Source organism: Corapipo altera, unplaced genomic scaffold (genome assembly GCF_003945725.1).
Source record: "Corapipo altera isolate COAL_440 unplaced genomic scaffold, ASM394572v1 1b, whole genome shotgun sequence".
In the NCBI taxonomy this organism is placed as follows: Eukaryota; Metazoa; Chordata; class Aves; order Passeriformes; family Pipridae; genus Corapipo; species Corapipo altera.
This window is the reverse complement of record NW_020884881.1, coordinates 13,117,880-13,139,135: the sequence shown is the minus strand read 5'-3', so window position 1 is coordinate 13,139,135 and position 21,256 is coordinate 13,117,880. Positions and strand designations below refer to the sequence as shown.

General features: G+C 34.2%; 1 protein-coding gene across 3 annotated transcripts in view; it reads left to right on the top strand.

Annotated features, from left to right (window-relative positions):
- CACNA2D1 (calcium voltage-gated channel auxiliary subunit alpha2delta 1) overlaps positions 1-21,256 on the top strand; it is a 383,720-nt gene that overhangs the window by 321,859 nt on the left and 40,605 nt on the right. The window contains exons 13-20 of one of the 3 annotated variants that reach the window (XM_027639552.1): positions 3,694-3,772; positions 5,773-5,822; positions 7,426-7,515; positions 9,575-9,643; positions 11,310-11,384; positions 12,685-12,759; positions 16,664-16,720; positions 20,752-20,823. In XM_027639552.1, the coding sequence (XP_027495353.1) occupies positions 3,694-3,772; positions 5,773-5,822; positions 7,426-7,515; positions 9,575-9,643; positions 11,310-11,384; positions 12,685-12,759; positions 16,664-16,720; positions 20,752-20,823 (567 nt within the window). Of the gene's footprint in view, positions 1-3,693; positions 3,773-5,772; positions 5,823-7,425; positions 7,516-9,574; positions 9,644-11,309; positions 11,385-12,684; positions 12,760-16,663; positions 16,721-20,751; positions 20,824-21,256 lie in introns of those variants that run through there. The other 2 variants (XM_027639551.1, XR_003527084.1) reach the window with 2 other exon arrangements.

The window sequence follows — 21,256 nt, the reverse complement described above, 5'->3', positions numbered from 1 at the left end:
TTATTCACCTTGGTACTTAAAATCTTCTTCTGCTAGGGAGAAATACAAATAACAAATTAATTCTATAATTAGGAAATTATATTTTCTTCCATACAGTAATTCTTCCTCTATTATTTGTAGAATTCTTTTCTGTCTTCCACTTCCTCTGATTAAGAGTTGGATTTTTGCATCTATTACTTTGATGTCCTAGGATAGCTCAGACTGCAAGTAACCTCCAGAGCTCTCTAGTCTAATGTCAGGTTGAAGATCAAACCAGGTTGCTCAAGGTCATATCTAGTCTGGTCTTTAAACTGTCAAAGGAGGCAGACTTTACAGCCTCACTGGCAGCCTGTACCACTCACTGTCTGAATGTCCTGACAATAATTCTACACTTGTTTAGTTTGCTAATAAGCATATTCCTCTACTATATACTTGTGGTGGGTTGACCTTGGCTGGACGTCATCCAGTTCTTCTGCCCATCTCCAGTTCTTCTCAATTCTAAGAGTACAAGTTTTCTAGAAGTACTTTACTTTGAACAGTCATTGAAAATCAGAAAGTGTGACAGCTTCTATTTGTTTTTCTGATTGTTCCATTGTTTTTTAGTGCTTTGAAAGTTGTGTTTCTTTATGAAGAGAATAAATAGAACTCTCTCGAGGCAAGATTGCCCTTTCCCTAGGAAAGGGGTTGGGAAACACAAATGTCAGTCCTCTGGTGTGGATGGTGGAGAGGAAGCACCATGGCAAAAGGACTCAGGAACTCTGGTTTACGCAGAACCTAAGAGGCTGCAGAGAAGTAAAGAGAAGAAATAACCAGACCTTAGTGGTGATGGAAAGCAACATCTTGGGATCAAAGACTACTTGGCAGTTTGCTTCAACTCAGAAATCCATTTAAACTTGGTTGAAACCAAGCTTAAAGGACAGGCAAAGGGAGAGGTGCTCATGCCCATTGTGTCTGATCTAGTTACTCCAAGTATTCTTAGTCATAAATTCCCTATTAAAAGAAATGAAATCCTTTTTTTTTTTTTAATTTAACAGCCCATTGTCTTCTTTGGAGAGATGTCTATAAGGAAAACATATAGACAGATGCATTTCAGTATTTTGGCTGACTCTGGGTCCTGTCACAGAAAATTTTAGCACAGAGCATGGGTTTTTTTTGCTAAAATTGGCTTGTTTAGTTTGACTTGCTGACTCATTTTTCCAGCTGGTCTGTCATTCTACTCAATTCCAGATGAGGCAATAGGAAAAAGAATACTCTTTTGAATATCCCACCCTCTTGCCAAACCAAGTTACAATTAAAACCTCCAATTTTCATTGCAGTTCTTTATCTCTGTTAATTATCCAAGGAACAGTAAATCAGATATATTGTCGCCTGCTTGTTGTCAATAATTTAAATTCTCAATTCTTTATAGATTTGCTGCAGATTTAACACACTGCTTCTTTTCCCTAAATTACATACCATTTCACAACTTGAATCCAATTCAGTGTTTCATTTTTACATTTGAGATCAAATGCTAGACAGTCCAGTCTAATTGACTCATGTGTTTTATACACACAAAAGAAAACCCACATGCTTTAGTAACTTTTAAACCAAAAGAAATATCAGGTCTCTAAAATCTCTAACTAGTGGCCTTCATTGGGGTTTTTCCATAGTTTTTGAAAAGAATGTATTCTGAATCAAGCATTTAGTGGACACTAAACTAGAAGCAGTGTGAGTCCAAAAAAACCCAGGGCTTTGGTAGGCAGATACCTTGTGAGCTGTGTCAATAGAAAATACTATCGTGATATTCAAACTGGAAAAAAAAAATATTAATTGAATAGAAGCAGAAAGATTCATTAGAAAAATTATAGCTGACACTTTGTAAGAGAAGTCAAGCATAAATGGGGGGATGGCAAATGCTGTGTAATATTAAAACAGTAAATCAGATGTAAACATTCCAGGTGAACTCATGTTTGCACTATCAATACTGATATTTTCAAGGTAATAGAAGATATTTTTCATCTGTCTTAATCCATATGAACTACAAGAACAAAATTTTACTACCACTAAGGCACAGTCATTCCCAGATCTGTCTGTGTAACCAGAAATGTGATTGGCTTGACTTTTTACTGGGGAATGACCCTATACAGAGAAGTCTTAAACTAAAAAACAAACACTTGAATTGTATTCAGTGCAGCAGAGTAGTTGTTTTAATGGTCGTATGGATAAAGCAAATCAAAACGTATTGTTAATTAAAAATGACATCTAGCACAAAGCTTTGTTTGCCCTCCTTGCGTATAGGGGTCAAGACTAATATTCACCATTTTCTAGCTGCTGATGGATGATGTAGAGCTATTCCTACAGCTCTTTGTTAATACTTAAGCTCTGATTAGGTCACACAACTTTTGTTACTTATTTGAGAAATGAAGGTTTAGGTACTAATTGCACATGCTGGATAGTATGATGAAAATTTGTATATGTTGTCATTAAAAAATTTAGCAATGATCAGTAGTTTACAGGGAATCTTTGCCATTTTATATTGTGAATATTATTTAAAGAAAACACTACCTTATTACTCTGTTACAACCTGCATGCAAATTAATTGTACTATGTTTTGATTTTAATCATAGTCTTCAAGTTCCAGAGAAAGAAATTTGTATTCTGATTTCATGTCATGGTCTGTGATTTACACATTGAAGAGGTAAAGAACTATAAAGAAAGAGATACCCGAAAAGGAAAAGCAGTCTGGTCATTGGACAGAGGGACATGAATATAGTAAACAGTTTATTAAAACTGTTGGGAAAACATTTTTCCAGCGTTTACAGAAACACTCAGATTCTGAGAAAAATATTCAGCCAGAAGCTGAAACATAATATTTGTAATTTTTCTATGTGTCTTGAGGGATTTTTAATATTTATACAACAATACCAGGATTGGTTTTAAAGTTTTCTCATTCAAATTAAAAGATTTGCATGGAAAATAATTTCAACTGAAAAGCCTGTTCTCAGTCCAAAACTTGGAGAGAATTTGGTGAATTCTCTCTGAAGTCATGACTCCTTACACTTGCTGAGATAGGTTGGAGCTGCATTGTCTAAATAGAATAGAATTATGCTAATAAAACATATAACTTAAATGAATATCAAGAACTTAAAGTAAAATATCAGAAACTTAACCCTTCTGTGAAAATCTGTTGAAGTAATTTAGTGGATTTACATGAAAAAGACTGAAGTCTCAGCAAAATGAGAATTTGTTTTCTCTAGTATCTGGAAATTTCATATTTTTTTTCCCTAAAATTATTTTATATCCTAAAAAGTCCTGGTTTGCATTGCTTTGAATTCTACTGCCATGCATATATTCTTTTCAATTCATTGGTAAACATCTAATATTATGTTAACTAATTTAACAAAACCTAAGTTATAATTACCATCTTGGAAAAAAACCCTAAGAATCTAAATGTTTCATGAAGGATCCCTAATGTAAGAACTTTGAAGTATGAAAGATACATGAAAGAACATTCTTCTTAAGTTCTACTTCATGAACAAAATAATAGGAATACATAAAATGGCATAATTTATTATATCTTTTATCTTTCATATCTGTTATGGTGACAAAATTGGAAAGTTCACTGTTTTCTTTTTCTGTTCATTTCTAAGAAAAATCCAAGTATCATTAACTTGAGAGTCACAGCTAACAAATTATGTATGCTTAAGTTATATGCATTGTTTTTAACTTGCACAGGTACGTGTGTTCACATTTTCTGTTGGTCAGCATAATTACGACAAGGGACCCATACAGTGGATGGCCTGTGAAAATAAAGGTACTGTGTTCTTCTCTGAAACTGATCTTCACTGGATCTTTGGATAGGTGATATCTTTATTATTCTCTAAAAATGGCAGATTTTTCAGCTGGATTTTTAGATTTATTGTATTCATTAATAAAAGTTCCAAAAAGTATATGCGTATATGAAAAAATATCTATAAAAAAGAAGCCTCTATGTTTATTTCTGAGTAATTTATTTAAAACTTCATCTTGTACAAAAATTACCACAGTAGTTTTTATATTAATAAAATGTTATTGTTCACTTTTGAGAATATTTGTTATAATAGCCATCTATGAAAAGTTGGAACTGATGACAGATAAGAAATTAAGCAAAGCTGTTTTAAATTAAGTGGTCTGGACAAAAGGGTTTTTGTTTGGTTAGTTGGCTGGTTAGATTTCTTTCTGTTTTTCTCCAAAACTTACAAGGGATCAGATTACTTAGAATATTTTTCCCTTTTATAATGAAAATATCAAAATTATTCTTACTGTGATTTCTTAGCTTCTGAGAGCATCTTGAATTTTCTATTTTTATTCTGATTTATGTAGAGGGGGAAAAAAGTAAAAAAGGTGAAAGTAAGGAAGTAAAATGCTTTCTCCTTGGAATTTCTACATTAAATTTCCACATGAAAAATATTCTCAGAAATATTTTAAGAGTGTGAGAAAGAGGTATCTCAAATACCTTACAATATAACTATAGAACAAGGCATAGAATATAAATACATATAAATAGAAAATATATAATTTATCAAACAATATTTGCTCATATTTTAAATACAGCGATTTCCAGGCCTGAGTGAAAATGTTAAAGTATTTTACAAATCAGTAAGAAGCAAGAGGTTAGAGGTGAGATAGATTACAGAGAGTCTTTAAAATTAAGATTGCTGGGGAAGGAGGTAAAGGTATGCTCAGTCAGAAGAATAACATAGAATACATAGAATACATAGAAGAATACATAGAAGAATCCACAGCCTGTATGAATACTACACATATCACAACCTTATGAATCCCTCAACATGCTAGCAAGTTTTGCAGAAGATACTACAACTTCATGAAGAGCAGACTGTATTGTCAGATAACTACAGAAAATTGACATTTGTGTTTTGAACAGATTTTTTTTTCCTTATATCCTTGTATCTCAAAATACTGTGTGCATGTGACCTCCATTGTTTTAAAACAAATGAGAACCAGCTGGCTTAAAGCATAACCACCTATACCATTGAGGCAAAATGATCATAATCTTCTTCCAAAATTGATGTGATTATTTGTTCCAACATCCAAAGAAGCAGTTTTATTTCATTTTTCCTTAATTAAAGGTTTGTGCGTAGGGCAAAGGAAATGACTAAGCTCGGTACTCTTACCTCTCCAATCCTCTACTCCTTCTTTCCAATTTGACTTAAAATTTTCCTGGTCTCAAGATAAATCTCAGTGCTTGGCTTTAGTCTTATTAGTTCATATAGGCAATATTTCTAATTCAAACAAATAAATAATAGAATCAAAGCTGAATAAAGCCATTTCTCGTGTTTAGTTAGAAGGAATACCCATTAGACTTTTTCATCCTTTTCACAGAATACCTTATATTTTATACTACAAGTTCACTCTTGTGGCAGACCATAGCTATATTTGCATTCCTATACGCATTCAGCATATAATTATGTTGCTATCAGAGCATATTAAAATAACCATTAAATATACTTGCTCATCATAGTAACTGGGATTTCATGAGTACAAACTCAGTACTTTGTCTAGCCTTAACCAAAACAGACAAAAGAAACACATCGTATACTCTCATTGCCTAAGAGTAACTAACTTGGTCTTGAATGACATGGTGACCCATCATATGTGGCCACGCGCTGTGGTGGCATCTACTAGAAGAGTATTCATACATGATAAATCTAATAAAAATTAAACTAGAAATTGCAAGCTAAATGAAATTCCTCAAGATTAAGAGACTGGCAAAATATTATAGTAAGATGACATTATTTCTGTTCCAAACTTTAGGTTATTATTATGAAATTCCGTCTATTGGAGCCATAAGAATAAACACCCAGGTAAGTGTTTCGGCCAAATCCAGGTCAGTTTTAATACACAGAAGTGGAGTAATTCCTGTTCTTAGATATGTTTTCTTTTCCCATCTACTTGAATCACTTAAATTTTAGGTTGCACTGTGTTAAAAACAGAGAAAAAAAATAAGGCTTTCTTCGATATATGAGGGATTATTCTGTTAAAGTATTCTAATTTTTTCTTTTAAGTGATTGCAGTGAGCCCATTTAAAATGTGGTCCCTGTTTCCCTGGCCAGCTGGTCCACAGCAGCCTACATGCATACTTGTCATGTTAACATCCTCTAAAGAGGCTGACCATGTGCACACAACAGAACATCTGAAGTGTTCTGTTCCTACAGACCTCTGCAAAAGGACTATGTCTGTGTCTCAGTTTTTCTCTGTACCTTACATAGTCCCTCAAACTTTGACACTGAGACATGACAGCAATTTTATTATAAAGTTCTACAAACCCAGTAATTTTTTATAATGTGACTAGACATTCATAGTCCACCTCCTACCATACTTACAGCATGGTCCAAAGGGTTTGTATCACGTGGAGAAGGCTGTGGATGATTGTGAGGGTATAGCCCTGCTGGAGTTTCTGAACTCATCTGGGTAGACACGGTACAATCCTGCTTATAGAAGGGGTTCCTGGATGGATCCAACCTCTGCAAGAGACATCATTTTTCCCTTCAAAAAGAATGCAGGAAAGATTTAACAGACATCTGTGTAGTTAACTAAGGGCACAGGACTCTGGCATGACCTGATGGGATCCAGACTGACAGTGTAGAAGAAGAAGTATTCTTTTCAGTTGTCTGAAAGTCCATGTACTCACATGTCCCGAACAGCAGAGAAATATCATGGCAGTTCTTTGTCCTTCCAAGGCCAGGCATGATATTTTTTGGCAGAAAATAAGAGTCTTTTTTTTTTGGCTTGAGTAAGTGTTCTTTGATTCTGTTAAACTCTTCCAAATAGTCTGGCAAGAAGTATCCCTAATATGTTCAGTCAAATAGAAAAGGTTGAAAAGTGAAACAAGTTTGATGGCATCCACTGCCAAAGCAGTCCAGAAATCTGACATCTCATAAGATCACCCAAGTTAACTGCACTTACAAACTGAAGGAAGGCAGGAACTATGAGTTTTTATAACTCTGATTTTTTTTTATTTCAATAGAAGTTATGCAAGTTGTTGCTGTAGGAGCTTAACATACCCAACTGTTACACCACTCACCCTCCATCGCCCACTCTCTCTTCTGGGTTGAAGGTTCTGCAATCTGCTTGTAATTTCATTATGTCATTAGCAATTAATTTTGGAATGAAAATAGTTGTGATTCTCACTTCATGGAAAGAGAGCTGTGGTTATGGATGGGTTAGGTCCATGTGACTGAGGCTGAAATACAGAAGTTACTTTGTTGGTAAATACTGCAAACTGAAGACTGAAACTTTGTGTAGTACAGTTTTAAAGCAACAATTAAATGCTACTCTTATATTAATGGTGAATTTTGAATTTTTTTTCCTGATATTGTTTTTATTTCATTATTGTTTATTTTTATATTGTTTGGGCTCTTTGATCTAATAACTGCCTTCTGATAAGTTTATTACACTTTTTGGCAGGAATATCTGGATGTTTTGGGCAGACCAATGGTTTTAGCTGGAGAGAAAGCCAAACAAGTCCAATGGACAAATGTCTACCTGGATGCTCTGGTATGATCTCTATTTATCTCTAGTAAAGTAAGAATTTTAGCAAATCAGTAACCACATGTGTCTCTTTTCCAGAGCATCCAATTTCTTACAGTTCCAAACATAATATTCTTGTGTTTCTGACATATATACTGTTCAGTATACCAACCTCTAGGAACAGAGCTGTTTCTAGCATGCTGGTCAGTACTTGCACCTAGTATCCTTCTAAGTGTCCTGAAATTTAACAGAGAAAAGCAAATTATTCTACACAGATTTTTAAGTGTAGATCCCTGTTGTTCTCGACTTAAGAAAAGAAAAAAGAAGGAGTTAGTTTTCCAGTGTTGTACCTGCTGCAGTAAAGGTAATTTGTTACATTACTGGTGAGAAATTCTTAGTTTTTCCGCCTTTTTTTTTTTTTTTTCCCTTAAAGAGTATTCCATGTAGAACAAAACCTGTCAGTATTACTTGGTATTTGTACAGATTTTGAACTTGGATCTTTAAGATATCATGGTTGTAATTGCTTACTTGCTCAAGGTAATGGTTTCTTTAACTGGAGAGTATAGAAGTGAGAAATAAACAAAAAGATATATGCAATGCTTTCTTACTGCTGAATTTATCACTTTGGTCTTGTAAAACAAACACATTTGGGAAACTACAAAAGTCGAAGTATTATTAGCAGCAGTGTAATCTGTTGCTCTAGATAACATTCTTCTGAATTACTCTAACAGTGCAAAAAATACTGCAAAATGGTATTTGGAATCATGTATTTATCCACGTTCATGTGGTCATCTACTGTCATGTGTAAAAAATCCTTTTCTTCCCGTGCGTCGGTATTACTGTAAAATTTTTATCAACGTATAGTTTTTATCATCAATATAACTAAGCATGACACAGAGGAACTAGTTTTAATTTGGAATTTCAATGGCCAGAAGTTCATTATCCATGTTTTTTTGATTATTGTTGAGGTACTGACTGGAAACATACAGGATGTGATGACAAAAGTTCATATGTTCTGTACACATCCTGTTGTAAATCCAAAGATAAATTTGTAACTAGAGATAGAGAGAGATCAGTTTACTCGAGTAAAATGAGTGATACCTGCAGGCATTTGTTGTGTTACTATGTATATTCAGGGAGTTCATTCAGAGTTTTCTCCATTCATGTGTTATATATGGGGTTTTGTGTATATATAATTATATATACATTTGTGTGTGTGTGCATACATACACACACATATATAGTTATATATAAATAAAGTAGGACAACACAAGGTAAACTATTAAAGGCTGAAATTTGTGGACTTTCTCATCACAGATGAGAACATAATGGCACAGATGTATCTAACCCACTCTGAAGCCTTCTCCTGATTCTTGGTTTTGTGAGGGAGTGGGACTAACTTATCACATTGGTTCATTATCATAAATTCCCTAAAACAATTTCATCATGTGGGGCTTAAAATTCTCCTGCTTGTGCCTCACTGGATTTATTCCTATCCTTTTGCTCCTAATGTCCAGCAACTGCTTTGGGGCTCGGACTAAAGTAATGCAAAGTGTATTACATGAGGCCACATTAGAATTGTCCTTAAACCCAGGTTATCAGATTCTAAAGAGATACTTTCATTTGAGGCTTGCTTTCAAGGTTGTCTTTAACAATTTGATGTATTTGTAGCAATTCACACCTTTTTTGTAGCCCTGTTCCTTTGGATTATATTACTGTGTTGCTCTTGCATCGTTTTCTGCAAGATAATCCCAGAATTTTCAGATACTTTTATGTTTATCAGTTAGGCATAATTTATTAACAATTATTCTCCTCTCTAACTCTACTTTTTTTTCTTTTTTTTTTTTTTTTGCAGAGGGGGGTAGATGGTGTTATCCCCCATACATACCCCTCCTGTTTCATTATGTATCTTCAGTGTTACTTCTAAATAATGTCCTCTCTCTTTTCCATTGATTCATCCCCATTTCTCTTATTCTCCTACAAAGTCCACTTTTCTCCACCTTGTGCTAATCCTTGGATTGTTCTAATATATTATAGTTCAATATTTACTGTTTAACTAAAAAGTCTTTTTTCCCTTATTTCCTAGGAACTGGGCCTTGTGATTACAGGAACTCTACCCGTCTTCAATCTAACAAGGGAACAAAATGGGAAAATTGTAAGCTGTTCCTTAAAGGGAAAGAAAAAAAAAAAGAAAACAAAAGGCAGCAGTTATTTAAATTAAATTAATTACATTTAATGTTAAAGGCCTTGAAAAATGTGTATTTCCATAGAGCATTTTGCATTTAATTGTCTTGTACATCAGAAACAAAAGGGTCATATCTAGTTACCTGATAACCTTTTGGGGACAAGCAAATACAGTGCAGCCCTTTTCGTCATTCTGAGTTTCAGGACGTGACATTTTTTGATCCATCATTGTGACTTGGTGACAGTGGGAATGCATTAGGTGCTCAACAGATGGGACATAGATGATGATATTATTTAGACCTTGCCAAAGAAAGGAATGTTCAGATAGATTTGTAACAAATCCCTGAAGCTATGACATTTCAGGGTAAAAGGCAATGATATAGAGAATTTAAATTAGTTGGTTGTAATGCTAATAGAAAAGAGCACTGTATACTTAGATTAAATTTTAAGTGTTAAATAAATACAATTACCCATTCCTATTACTGTCTGAGATGGAATCAATTCATGTCCTCTTCACAAAACCAAAATGCTGCTTTTTTAAAAAACAGACCTAGAATATGCTTTACAGTGCATGGTAAAATATTGTACATTTGGTGTGATGCTCATGTTCACTCAGGTCAAAATATACAGAAATTTACACAAGCTATTCTTTGATTCAGTTTCTCAGGTATTATGGAGACTCAGAGTGAATAAATGAGAATGTGATCACTAGCATTTCTTTTATTCACCTTCAGAATAGTTCTTTTAGTTTCCCTTTGAAAACAAAGCAACAAACCAACCAAACAAAAAAGTTTTATAATCTTATCCACAAGACAATAACTGGAATTGACTGAGTCTGGTTCAAAGTGAGACTACTGATTATCAAAGGATGTCTTTCTGAGAAATAAAACAGATGTGACCTAGTACAGAGGAACAAGAAGAGAACTTGAAACTGCTCAACTTATATCTCCGCCTGAATTTATTTACAGACTGCAAGATACCTCCTCCAATAAATTTTACAAATTTATTTAGTATGGAGAAGAGATTCAGGTGATAATATGTAAATGACTGTCCTCCTCTTCTGTAGTAGGAAAATAAATGTAAATGTAAAATGTAAATGTAAAATGTAAAATGTAAATGTAAAAAGTAAATGTAGTACCTGAGTCCCTAATTTCAAATGCTGTTGATTCTTATAATCACTTTTTTTGTTGTGATTTTTTTTCTTTCATCTTTATACCATAGACAAAATAGTTAGTTGTTTTGAGATCTCACTTACCAATTGCCCAACCTAAATATGCAAAAGTAGCTCTGTGTTTCTACTAGTAGTTTAGTACATAATTGGCAATATTATTGCATCACTTTTGCTTTCACCTGTTTTGTTCTTACATATATTGTTTATTCTTCCAGGAAATTATCTATATTCTTCTTCATAAACAATTTCCATATTCTATACTAAATTCTGTATTTATTAAATTTTATTTTGAATTACTTTGACATTATTTAAAATATTTAGAATAGACACAAAAGTAAATAGGTAACTTCTCAAATTGTATCTGCCAATCAAGAGATGAAGGCAAAAATAAAAGTTTACTGACTGCTGCAGTTATTCTGCATTGTAGATATGTCAAACCTATATTAACATTTTGGAATCTTACCAGAATCAACTGATTCTTGGAGTAATGGGGGTCGATGTCTCTTTGGAGGATATAAAAAAACTGACACCCCGATTTACGGTAAGCTACTTGCATTGGTGGTTTCTCTTTATGTATGATTTATTTTTGATTTCTGTGCATGCTTTTTCAAAAGTCATACAGTAATGACTGGATTTGAGTCAAAATACCAGCAGGCTTCTTTTCATATATTCTTTTCCATTGTTGTACATTTTCTGGTGGTTTTCTCTCCAGCCATATGTGTTTCTGTGTGATCTTTCCATCAGGATGCATCTGTAAAACTCAACTTTTACATTGGAGGATATTTTCCAAGTAATTATTTTCCTGTAGCTTAAAGCACTGCCCTTTAGTTGAGTGTTTGGTTGTTAGTGTAGAGTACACAATCATTTCAGCTGATAATAATATTTGGCATTTTTATAGGACAGTTCTGTATAGAAAAGTTCTTTAATATACATGTTTGTCTGTACCCTACTCAGTATGATTGATATATATGTAGACATCTAGTGCTGAAATTTCTGACCAAATAACTAGTACTGTGGAAAACAACAGCTGAGAAAGCAAAGGAACATCACGAATTTCACTGAAGGCAGATGCAAAGTCCTGCATCTAGAATGGAATAATCCCATGCCACAGTACAGGCTAAGACAGACTGCCTCAAAGGGCAGGAAAGGACCTGGGAGTCGTGGAGGACACGTAGAACATAAGTTAGCAGTTTACCTTGGCAGTAAGGGAACCAACTGTGTAGTGAACACGTGCATCAGGAGTACTGTGTCCAGATTTGGTCTTCGAAGTATAAGAAATACACTGAGACTCAGCACAGAGCCACTAAGTTTACCAAGGGTCTGGAGTACATGGTACACAAGAACGAGCTGAGAGAGATGGATTCAGGCTGAGGAAGGAACCTAATGGGTTACCTAATGAAGGTTATGGAGAAAATGGACCTGGACATTGCCTCAACAGAAGGCAATTAAGATAGGTGTGGCAATGGAAATTCCAACTGGAATTAAGGAAAAAAAGGGAGCAGGTTGCCCAGAGAGGTTATGGAATTGCCACTGGAGGTATTCAAAGTCTCTTTGAAACCTAGTCCAGCGCTAAAGTTGGACGTTAGTTTGAAGTTATCTGTGCTTTCAGTGAAGCGTTGTACCAGCTGATCTCAAAGGTCCCATCAGGCTAAACTGTTCTTCAAGTTTATGATCCTAAAAAGTAAATATTAAGAAATTATTCTTTCTATGTTAGTATCTGATACTTCATGATACCTGCAGCAGTGTATTTTCCACAGTGTGAAAATTTCTTGAAAACCATTAATTACTTATTCTTTATTACTTAAAACCTTATAATGGTAAACTTAATTTCTACCTTCCAGCTTTGTCCAAATGGTTACTATTTTGCCATTGATCCTAATGGGTATGTGCTCCTGCATCCAAATCTCCAACCAAAGGTATGAAACACCTTCTAATTTTTTTCTCTATAAAAAACGGGCATTGTCAGAAAAAATCAGAAACTAGAAGCTGCTGAAAGTCCAAGAGAGCAATAGCAAAGAATTCTCGGTTTTGTGGGTGTCAGGAAAATCTATGGTACATGTATGGTTTTATTCAAATCCACTTTAAACAGCACAAAGGGCAGCTTTGGTTTCTATTGAATTTAGTTATCCATACAATAAAAAAAAAAATATACATTTTGCATGCACATTTATACATGTGAAGTCTTTTTTTATTTAGTTTGCTTATTTTGTTTACCAGAGCAGAAACCTGAGCTGCAAAGTTGTGATGGATATAGCTGAGCACCCCTTCCCAGAATGTTAGATTATTAGTAGTTTAACTTGAGAAAGGTCTTTCTTCTTTAAAGATGAAATTTTTATCTAAATATGATTAGGACACAATTTTCCTCAAATTTCAGGAAAATCAAAACCAAATATTTCAGTCTGGCTCTTTATCCATTAACTGAATCCTGACCTTGTGGAGACTCCTACATTACATGTATCTTCTTAAATAACTTGCCACTCTAATTTTGATGAGAAATTTCAATACGAATGGATGTGTTTTTTTTCTGAAATCATAAGTTTAATATTTGTTTTAATGAAAAGTCTCTCCATATGAAACAATCTTCTGTTTAGTGGGCTTTTTGAAAATTCTCATATTTTAATTCCATTGGAAACATAATTTCAGTAAATTTTGTCCCTTGAATTCAAAGAGCACAAATGGAGTGTTATATAAAGGCAAAGTTAAAATTTATTTAAGTAAAAAATAAATAGAAAAATCAGTCTGGATGGACGAAAATGTACAGATTCTTTGCAGATAAAAAGTTAGAAACAATAATGAATCCCTGTAAGTATTAGGGACTAAAGAATATATCCATGTAGTTCAGTTGTCAACATGGAAATTTGTCTCATTAAGATGCTTTGAGCTGTTTATCAGAGAATCACAGAAAACGCTGAGTTGGAAGGGACCCACAAGGATCATAGAGCCCAACCCTTAGCCTTGCAAAGGACCATCCCCAAGAGTCACACCATGTGCCCCAGAGTGTCATCCAAATGTGTCTTGAGCTCTGTCAGGCTTGGTGCTGTGACCACTGCCCTGGGGAGCCTGTTCCAGTGCCCAACCACTGTCTGAGTGAAGAATGTCTTTCTAATACCTACCTTAAACCTCTCCTGACGCAACTTCAGGCCATTCCCTCGGGTCCTATCACTGATCACCACAGAGAAGAGATCAACGCCTGCCCCTCTACTTCACCTTGTGAGGATGTTGAAGACCCCAATGAGATCTCCCCTCAGTCTCCTTTTCCTCAGGTTGAACAAAGTACTCTCAGCAGCTCCTCATATGTCTTTCCCCAAGGCCCTTCACCTTATATGAATGACCAAGATGAATGCAAGCTGCCAGTACACAGATAAATAAGACTAGTAGGTCTTTTAAGCTTTAGTGGTACCCTACTCCTGTGTTATCTTTCAGCACACAGTACATTTGAGAGAAACTTCTTGATGGAAGTCGGTATTTTCTGCCTTTAAGCAAGGAAATAATATTTTTTTTTTTTAATAAAGTAGATGTATATCATCACTTTTTTCCTCCCAGCCATGTTCCAAGATTAGTAGCAAGTCCTTGACCTTTGCAACTTTCCTTCTATAATCCTGTCATAGCTACAATTGTAAAAGACAGAAAAAGAAATTAAGAATTCATCTACATATTTTAGTAAATAATTTAATTCTTAAGCTGAGGAAAGTCTACTTTGTGAATATTTGAATTAATTTCCTGGTGAATTAATTAATATGTTTGAAATCCTTTGCCAAGCGTATAATGCAAGAAGAAAGAAAAAAGTGCTTCTGAAGAAAGAATAACTTGATCGTAACTATTAATGAAATATCCCTTTTGAGTTATTTTTAAAGTCTCTTTTAAAAAATAAAAGGAAAAAAATGGAAAATAAGGTTTTTATATAGATTTCAGAATCGAGAAGGACTTCAGTTTCTGTATATCTACAGTGGATTTTCATGCGTTAAGAAATGAAAGTTTTGATTTAACAATTTTGATTGGTGAAATATTCAGAGACAAATATATGCACCATTACTGATCCAGTCTTTTCTCAATTAGAGATTATAGTAATTCAGATGATGACGAGTGGCCTATTTACATTTTCCTTATATGCAAATTAATCTATCTTTTCATTAACAGGAGTACTATAAGAAGAAGCAATGCAGTATTCTCATTTTAGGCATATTCTTGCGAGAAACTGATGGATATGGATTATATTTGTCTTGTATATGCTGTTATCCTGCAGTATAGCATCATAACATTGGAGAAGAAAAATCTTTGATAGTTAAAAACTCAGCTCATCTGAACTAATTTTGGCAGTCTAAAGTGGATTATTAGCATGCTAATTGTCATGATTGCTTTGTATAGTTTTCTTCCTAAAAGGATATGGAAGTTTAGAGATGCTTTCCCATACTGCTCAAATATTTTATTTAGATTATGCTTAAAACAGGATATTTTATAAGTGATAATTTTTATGTTGTAGAATAATGTCTAAATGTAATATTAAGCATATGCAATATTATTATTGTTATTGTTGTTATTAACAGTTACACAGACTAGACTTTTTCATTCCCAGTTTGTTTGGGGTGGTGCATGTTATTCAGACTGATACAAGAGCTACGTTTTAAAACTAAGGTACACTGCAAAGACAGATTATTTAGAATTCATGGAGTTTCTTTAACATGTCATATTAATTTTAGTTGAACCTCCTGGTAGCCGTTAACGTATTAACCAACATCTTAACCTTTTCTGCCAGCAATTTTTCAATAGATCTAAACTAAAACATAACTACATCTTTATCTTTGAAGAGGTGAGGGTTTCTTAGACTTCCAGTGCTTCCTTCTTCTGAATGTCTTCTGCTTTCCTTCTGAAAATCTATTTCTTCGGATCACAACTGGTTCAACACAGTATTTTGATAAGTTTTCTTACAGTATCATCTCAAAGAAAGAAGGCCCTGGAAATTTAGAACTTGTAAAGCTGTTTACACAACTGATGAAAGTTAACAAAAACAAGTTCAAAAGCTTAATAAAATCATCAAAAACTTTGACATCATTTTCTTATTTGCACATGAAAACTATGTCAAAGCATAACTTGAGAAATCCTTTTTTTTTATTATTTTTCAGTTTAATATAGTTTTAAACTGCTTAAAATGTCATTTTTTTATGTTTGTGTAGTTATATTACAAGTGTTTAATTTTATGTTTCACTGCAAATTTTTTTTGTGTATCTCTGTGTATGTGCATGTATTTTTCCCATTGTCCTGGGAGAGAAGAGGTGGTTATGCCACCAAATAAACATAGTCACTGAAGTGAGTCCATTAAGCATGTGTTAACAAACTTAATCCTAGTTAGATTTTGAAAATAGTAAATAATTCAACTTCCCAGTCTGTTCTAAAGATTAGCATCCTTTTGTTCTGATCAAAATCCATTTAATGATAGTTTTAAAACTCCATATGCCTTCAGTGAGGTCCAGTATTTTGTCTTCTAGTTTGTGGTTATTTAAGAAATTAAAAAGGAGTTGAGTTTGAATAGCAAAAACAACAAAAAAAGTGAAGTCTGCATTCTATATTTCATGTTGTCAGACTATGTGGGAGGGACATCTCTCTGTTAAATTAATTGACATTATGTCTGGTTTTTGTCCCTAGACAAAACCTGTATGTAATTCTGACAGAAAGCTTAGAACTCCTGATCAGAATGAGGGCTAGTCTCTGATTCCAGTAAATGTACACTGGAGAGCACAGATGCTGAGGAAAACCTTCTCTTCTATAAATAGACTGTTTACTAATAGTGCAAAAATATAAATTACTGCTTTTTTGTTACTTCAGCAAATTGGTGTGGGCATACCCAAAGTTAAATTGAGAAAAAGGAGACCCAATGTACAGGTAACTTTGGATGGAGGTGATTAGTGCATTAGAATGCATAGACCTGGATATACAATTAGAAAGCTTCTGCCCTGCTTACTAGGAAAAATCTAACTAGAGAATTGTTTATTGTGCCAAACAGCTTCCAAAGCATGAAGCTTGCATCCTTCCTTGTTTAAACAATAGAAAAAATGCTGTAGTGAAGGGCATTCCATTAAATTATGGTGCTTTACTAATAGGTGCTAATTAGAGTCATGATGTAAAAATTCTTCTTTGGATTTGAAATTAATTTGAAGACTGGAAATAAAAAGAGACTGCTTGTGCTGGCTTTGCTTGCATAAACCCACAGTCAAGAGAAGATCAGAAGATCATTCTTATGACTTTATTGGCAAGTTTTATAGTATGGTATATGCTGTATAAAATGACTGTATTTTAATGTTCAGGTTTTTTCCCGGGGAAGTCAGGGTAGGGTATATGTTCTATCTGCTATTTACATTGGGTTTCTCAGTTTAGCAGACCCATCTCCAGAGAATTAGTTGCTGTTAACCTGAACAGGGAAACTAGTCCTGTTTACGTGTTGCAGCCCCTGAGCAGAAATCACTTTGTGAAAACATAAAAATCATTAAAGAAATAAATTAACTATGTAACTAGCAAAATAGTAAACTTAAATACAGTATGTTATATTAATTCCTTACACATATGGGAATCTATAATGCAAGACTTCTGGCCTGCATAGCAACACTGCTAAAAATGTTGTGTAAAATACTGATTTAACTCAACTAAGTGATTTCACCAAATTTTGGGTGGTTGCCTTTATACCACATGTAGAAGGCCACCTCTGTGCTGGATTTTTTGTTTGTGCACTGGAGAAAGCAGCACTAGAACATAAAATAATCTGTTTTCTGAGGATGCCTGGCTCCTCAGCGTGCTGTGGTGTGGTTTGGCTGGTGCTGGGTTTGCCTGGCTGTGCTGACTGCCCAGTGAGTTGCAGCACTGGAAAAACCCTGAGCTCCCATCCACTCCAGATGCTCCTTTGTCTCCATCTGTGGCCCAGGATTTTGCTGACTTTTTATCATCATTTCTTTTAAAAGCCTAATAACCTGTCTTCATTAGTATCACAGATAAGAGTAAGAACTAGGTTCCTGCAACACAGCAAAGAAGGCCTTCCCCTTCCATAGAATTTGTGAGAATACTGACCTCCCAAAACACGACAATGATATTTTAATTACCACTTTTTTTTTTTATGTTGCTGCACCAGTTCTTTCTTTCTTTGTTTCCTTCTTGAGTTGTCATTGAAATTATAGATCCTTACCTTTATTTGTCATGCTGAAAGTGGATTGCACTCCTTTTGTTTGCATGCTTCATTGCTAGTGATTTACTTCTGTTTTGTTTAGTTGTGCTGGTGAATGTGGTGGTGTGCTTATTCCAGTCATGTTACATGCATGACTGGATAAGGAGAAGAGCAAACTGAAATGTTTGCTTCTTCGAGGCTTGGAATAAACTCCACTAAATGGCAACCTTGGAAATAAAAATTATGGAGCCCAAATACTGGTAAAAACACATTCTTGGGGGGAAAAGATGTAAGGGGGAAACAGTCTTCAATTTAAAGTATGAGTTTAAAAATATTCTAATTTCGAGTGGGGTTTTTTTTTGCCTCAGGCACATCACAGAATGTATTTATAGATGCTTTGTTTCTTTGACTATTAAAAGTCCTTAATTATATAAGAAATGTGTGGTGGTGTAACATAAGTCTTAAAAAGAAAAAGAACAAACAGTAAATGCATACTTGAATTTTGACAGACTGTTAAAATTGACTATTTTGTCTTTGGGACTCCTTGACTATGGCTAGCCCAGGTTATCATTTGAAATGACTATTGATCTTGATTTGATGTGATGGCTTTTTTTTTATTTTTCTTTTTTTTCCCATTTCTTTTCTTCTCTGTTCCTTTGTGTGTTGGAATGGAATGTGAACTTCATAAATGCCTCCCCTGCCATGCCAATGCCTTCATGCATGCTGTTTGGGTTTGACCATGCTATTCATTATCCATTGCATGTAAGATATGTAAATTTTTATTTATTTTTACATATTAGCCTTTTGCTATTTATTTTGAGAGTGTGGATTTGTTGGTGGGTGGAAAGCAATGGCATAACAACGATTGAATTGCTTTGAAACAGTAGGGAGCATATGTTAATGCTGTTATATTAGAGTTGCTAATTTTATCTACCATATAAAAAAAGAAATGTAAAGATTTTCCTGAAGTTTTCAGTAAATATTTAAAAGAAATACCCAGAATGTTTGCCTGCAATCCTTCCAGTGCATGTTCTCTTTCTGATAATAAATTTATTGGCTTTTCTCTTAGCAGACAGTAAGTCTTACTTGCTAAGAACAGGAATATACCATAAATATGTACATTTTTTTCTCAAGAAAATGAAGGAATACTCTTATGTCTTCTAACACTATTCTGTATTACAATCTTGAAAATAAGTACTACTGTTAAATTCTTAGTGCTCCAGACTATTATATAAAGGCATTTTTTACCAGCTCTTCAGAGTATTGTTTTCTTCCAGTATGAACTGGAAATACTTACATAAATTGTGATGAAACATGCTTGCATTCTTTGATAGAATAGTCACATGTACGTTTGTCAGGTCACTTTGCCAGAGAATGTTAGAATAGAAAAAATATAATCATAATTTTGAAGGAAGAGACTTTAGTCTACCCTGTAAATGTTAATACAGGTAAATCACTGAAATCTCTTAAAAATGTCATTGTCAAAAATTACACTAGTCTTGAAATAATAGTGTCAGCTAATGAGAAATTTTGTGTTGCTAAGCATATGAGAAACAGTGCTCAATTACTGAGAAAACTAGGTCTTGAGATCCTTTCATATATGAACTGGGCTATTACACAAAGCAAATAATTATCAATCAAAAAAATTTCATTTTCTACTCTGAACTGTCATATTTAAATGGTTAAATAATATATTGACATACCCCTTTTTCTGAAGAAATGCACTCACTTTTAGCTTGGTGTGCTAAATAATTGGGTTTGTTATGCACTCACTTATTTAGCTGGGTGATGAAGATTGATGATTTTTACACCACACACAATATAAAGTCAATGAGGCTTAGGCAAAATTGCTAAAAAAAATTCAGATTCCTTACAATTCATACAGAAAGTGGCTTTGGCCGAGTAAGTGCAGATTGTGACTGAGAAAGGAGCCGAGGCTGGAGGGTGGTCTGATCTTGTTCAGCAGAGCTACAGTGGTCTTCCCACGTTCCTTTGGGGCCAGGGTTATTGCAAATGCAGACCACCAAAATTCTCTGCACTTTATAGTTGAAGGTTGACATCATCTACATTCCTTAAGTCTGGAAGCTTGTGTTTCAGTATTTCTGTGCTACAGGTTTCCATCTCCTAAATTGAGATAACAGTACTGATGTCAAGAGAAATGCTTTCAAAACTGCAAGGTGTTCAGGGAAGTCCTGTAATGCTGACAATAAAAGTGGGGTTTGTTTTTTATAAAACGCAAATAATTTGCTTTGATTGCTGCCTTTTTGAGTCTTGAGCCATAGTCCACTCCCAGTCATAACAGCAAGTCTGTAGTCTGCTCTTAGCAAAATTGCAGAAGAGTACAGTTGGCTGTACCTATCTTTTTGGAAAACACTCCCAAATTTATCTCTCCCTTCTTGGGGGCAGGACATCAAGTGAGACGTTCATATCTGTGCTTCCTCTGATGTGTCTGCTCCCACCCTGTACAATCTGTAACATACCAGAAGAAGGGGAAGCAGCATCCCAGCATGAGACCCATCCATAACAGGCTGTGGACAAACACCGGCAATTAGTGTTAATTTGATTTGCACTTAGTCAATTAACCTCTCTATCCAAAAAAATAAAATAAATGAGAAAGGGCCACTAGTAGTGCTACAAGAGATTAAAACAGATGGGTAAGTAAATAGAGTTAAGTAGGTTATTTTGGAACGAAAGGATTATGATTTGTAACATTACAGTACTCTGTCTTTATTATTTGATCATTCAATATCTTCTGCTTCAGAATCCTAAATCCCAGGAGCCTGTTACACTGGATTTTCTAGATGCTGAATTGGAAAATGATATTAAAGTTGAGGTAAATAACCTATTTTCTTAGTACTTGTTGCTGCTTGTATTTCACCGTATAATAACTGAGAGGCAATAAATGTTCTAGATTTTGAATGAAAATCTATTTCACTATAAATCTGAATTTTAAATTTGACAAGAAGATGACTTTATAGAGATGAAATTATAATTAGGCAAATTAAGTTCTAGTATTATTTGTAGGCAAGGGCAATGAATTATATTCCTCTCATTTTGAATGATGCCGTGGTTGCTATTTAAATTATTCTTCTTCATAAAGTAACAATGCCTAGGAAAGGGAGAGAGATAGAAAAATTTTTTAAAATGGAACACTTTTTAATAGAATATCAAAATACTACTTGAAACATTTTAGGAGTGTTTTCCTATCTCTTATTAAGGCAAGATTATTCCTGTGGTGAGAAAGAGAACTGAGAAAAAAAGTAAAG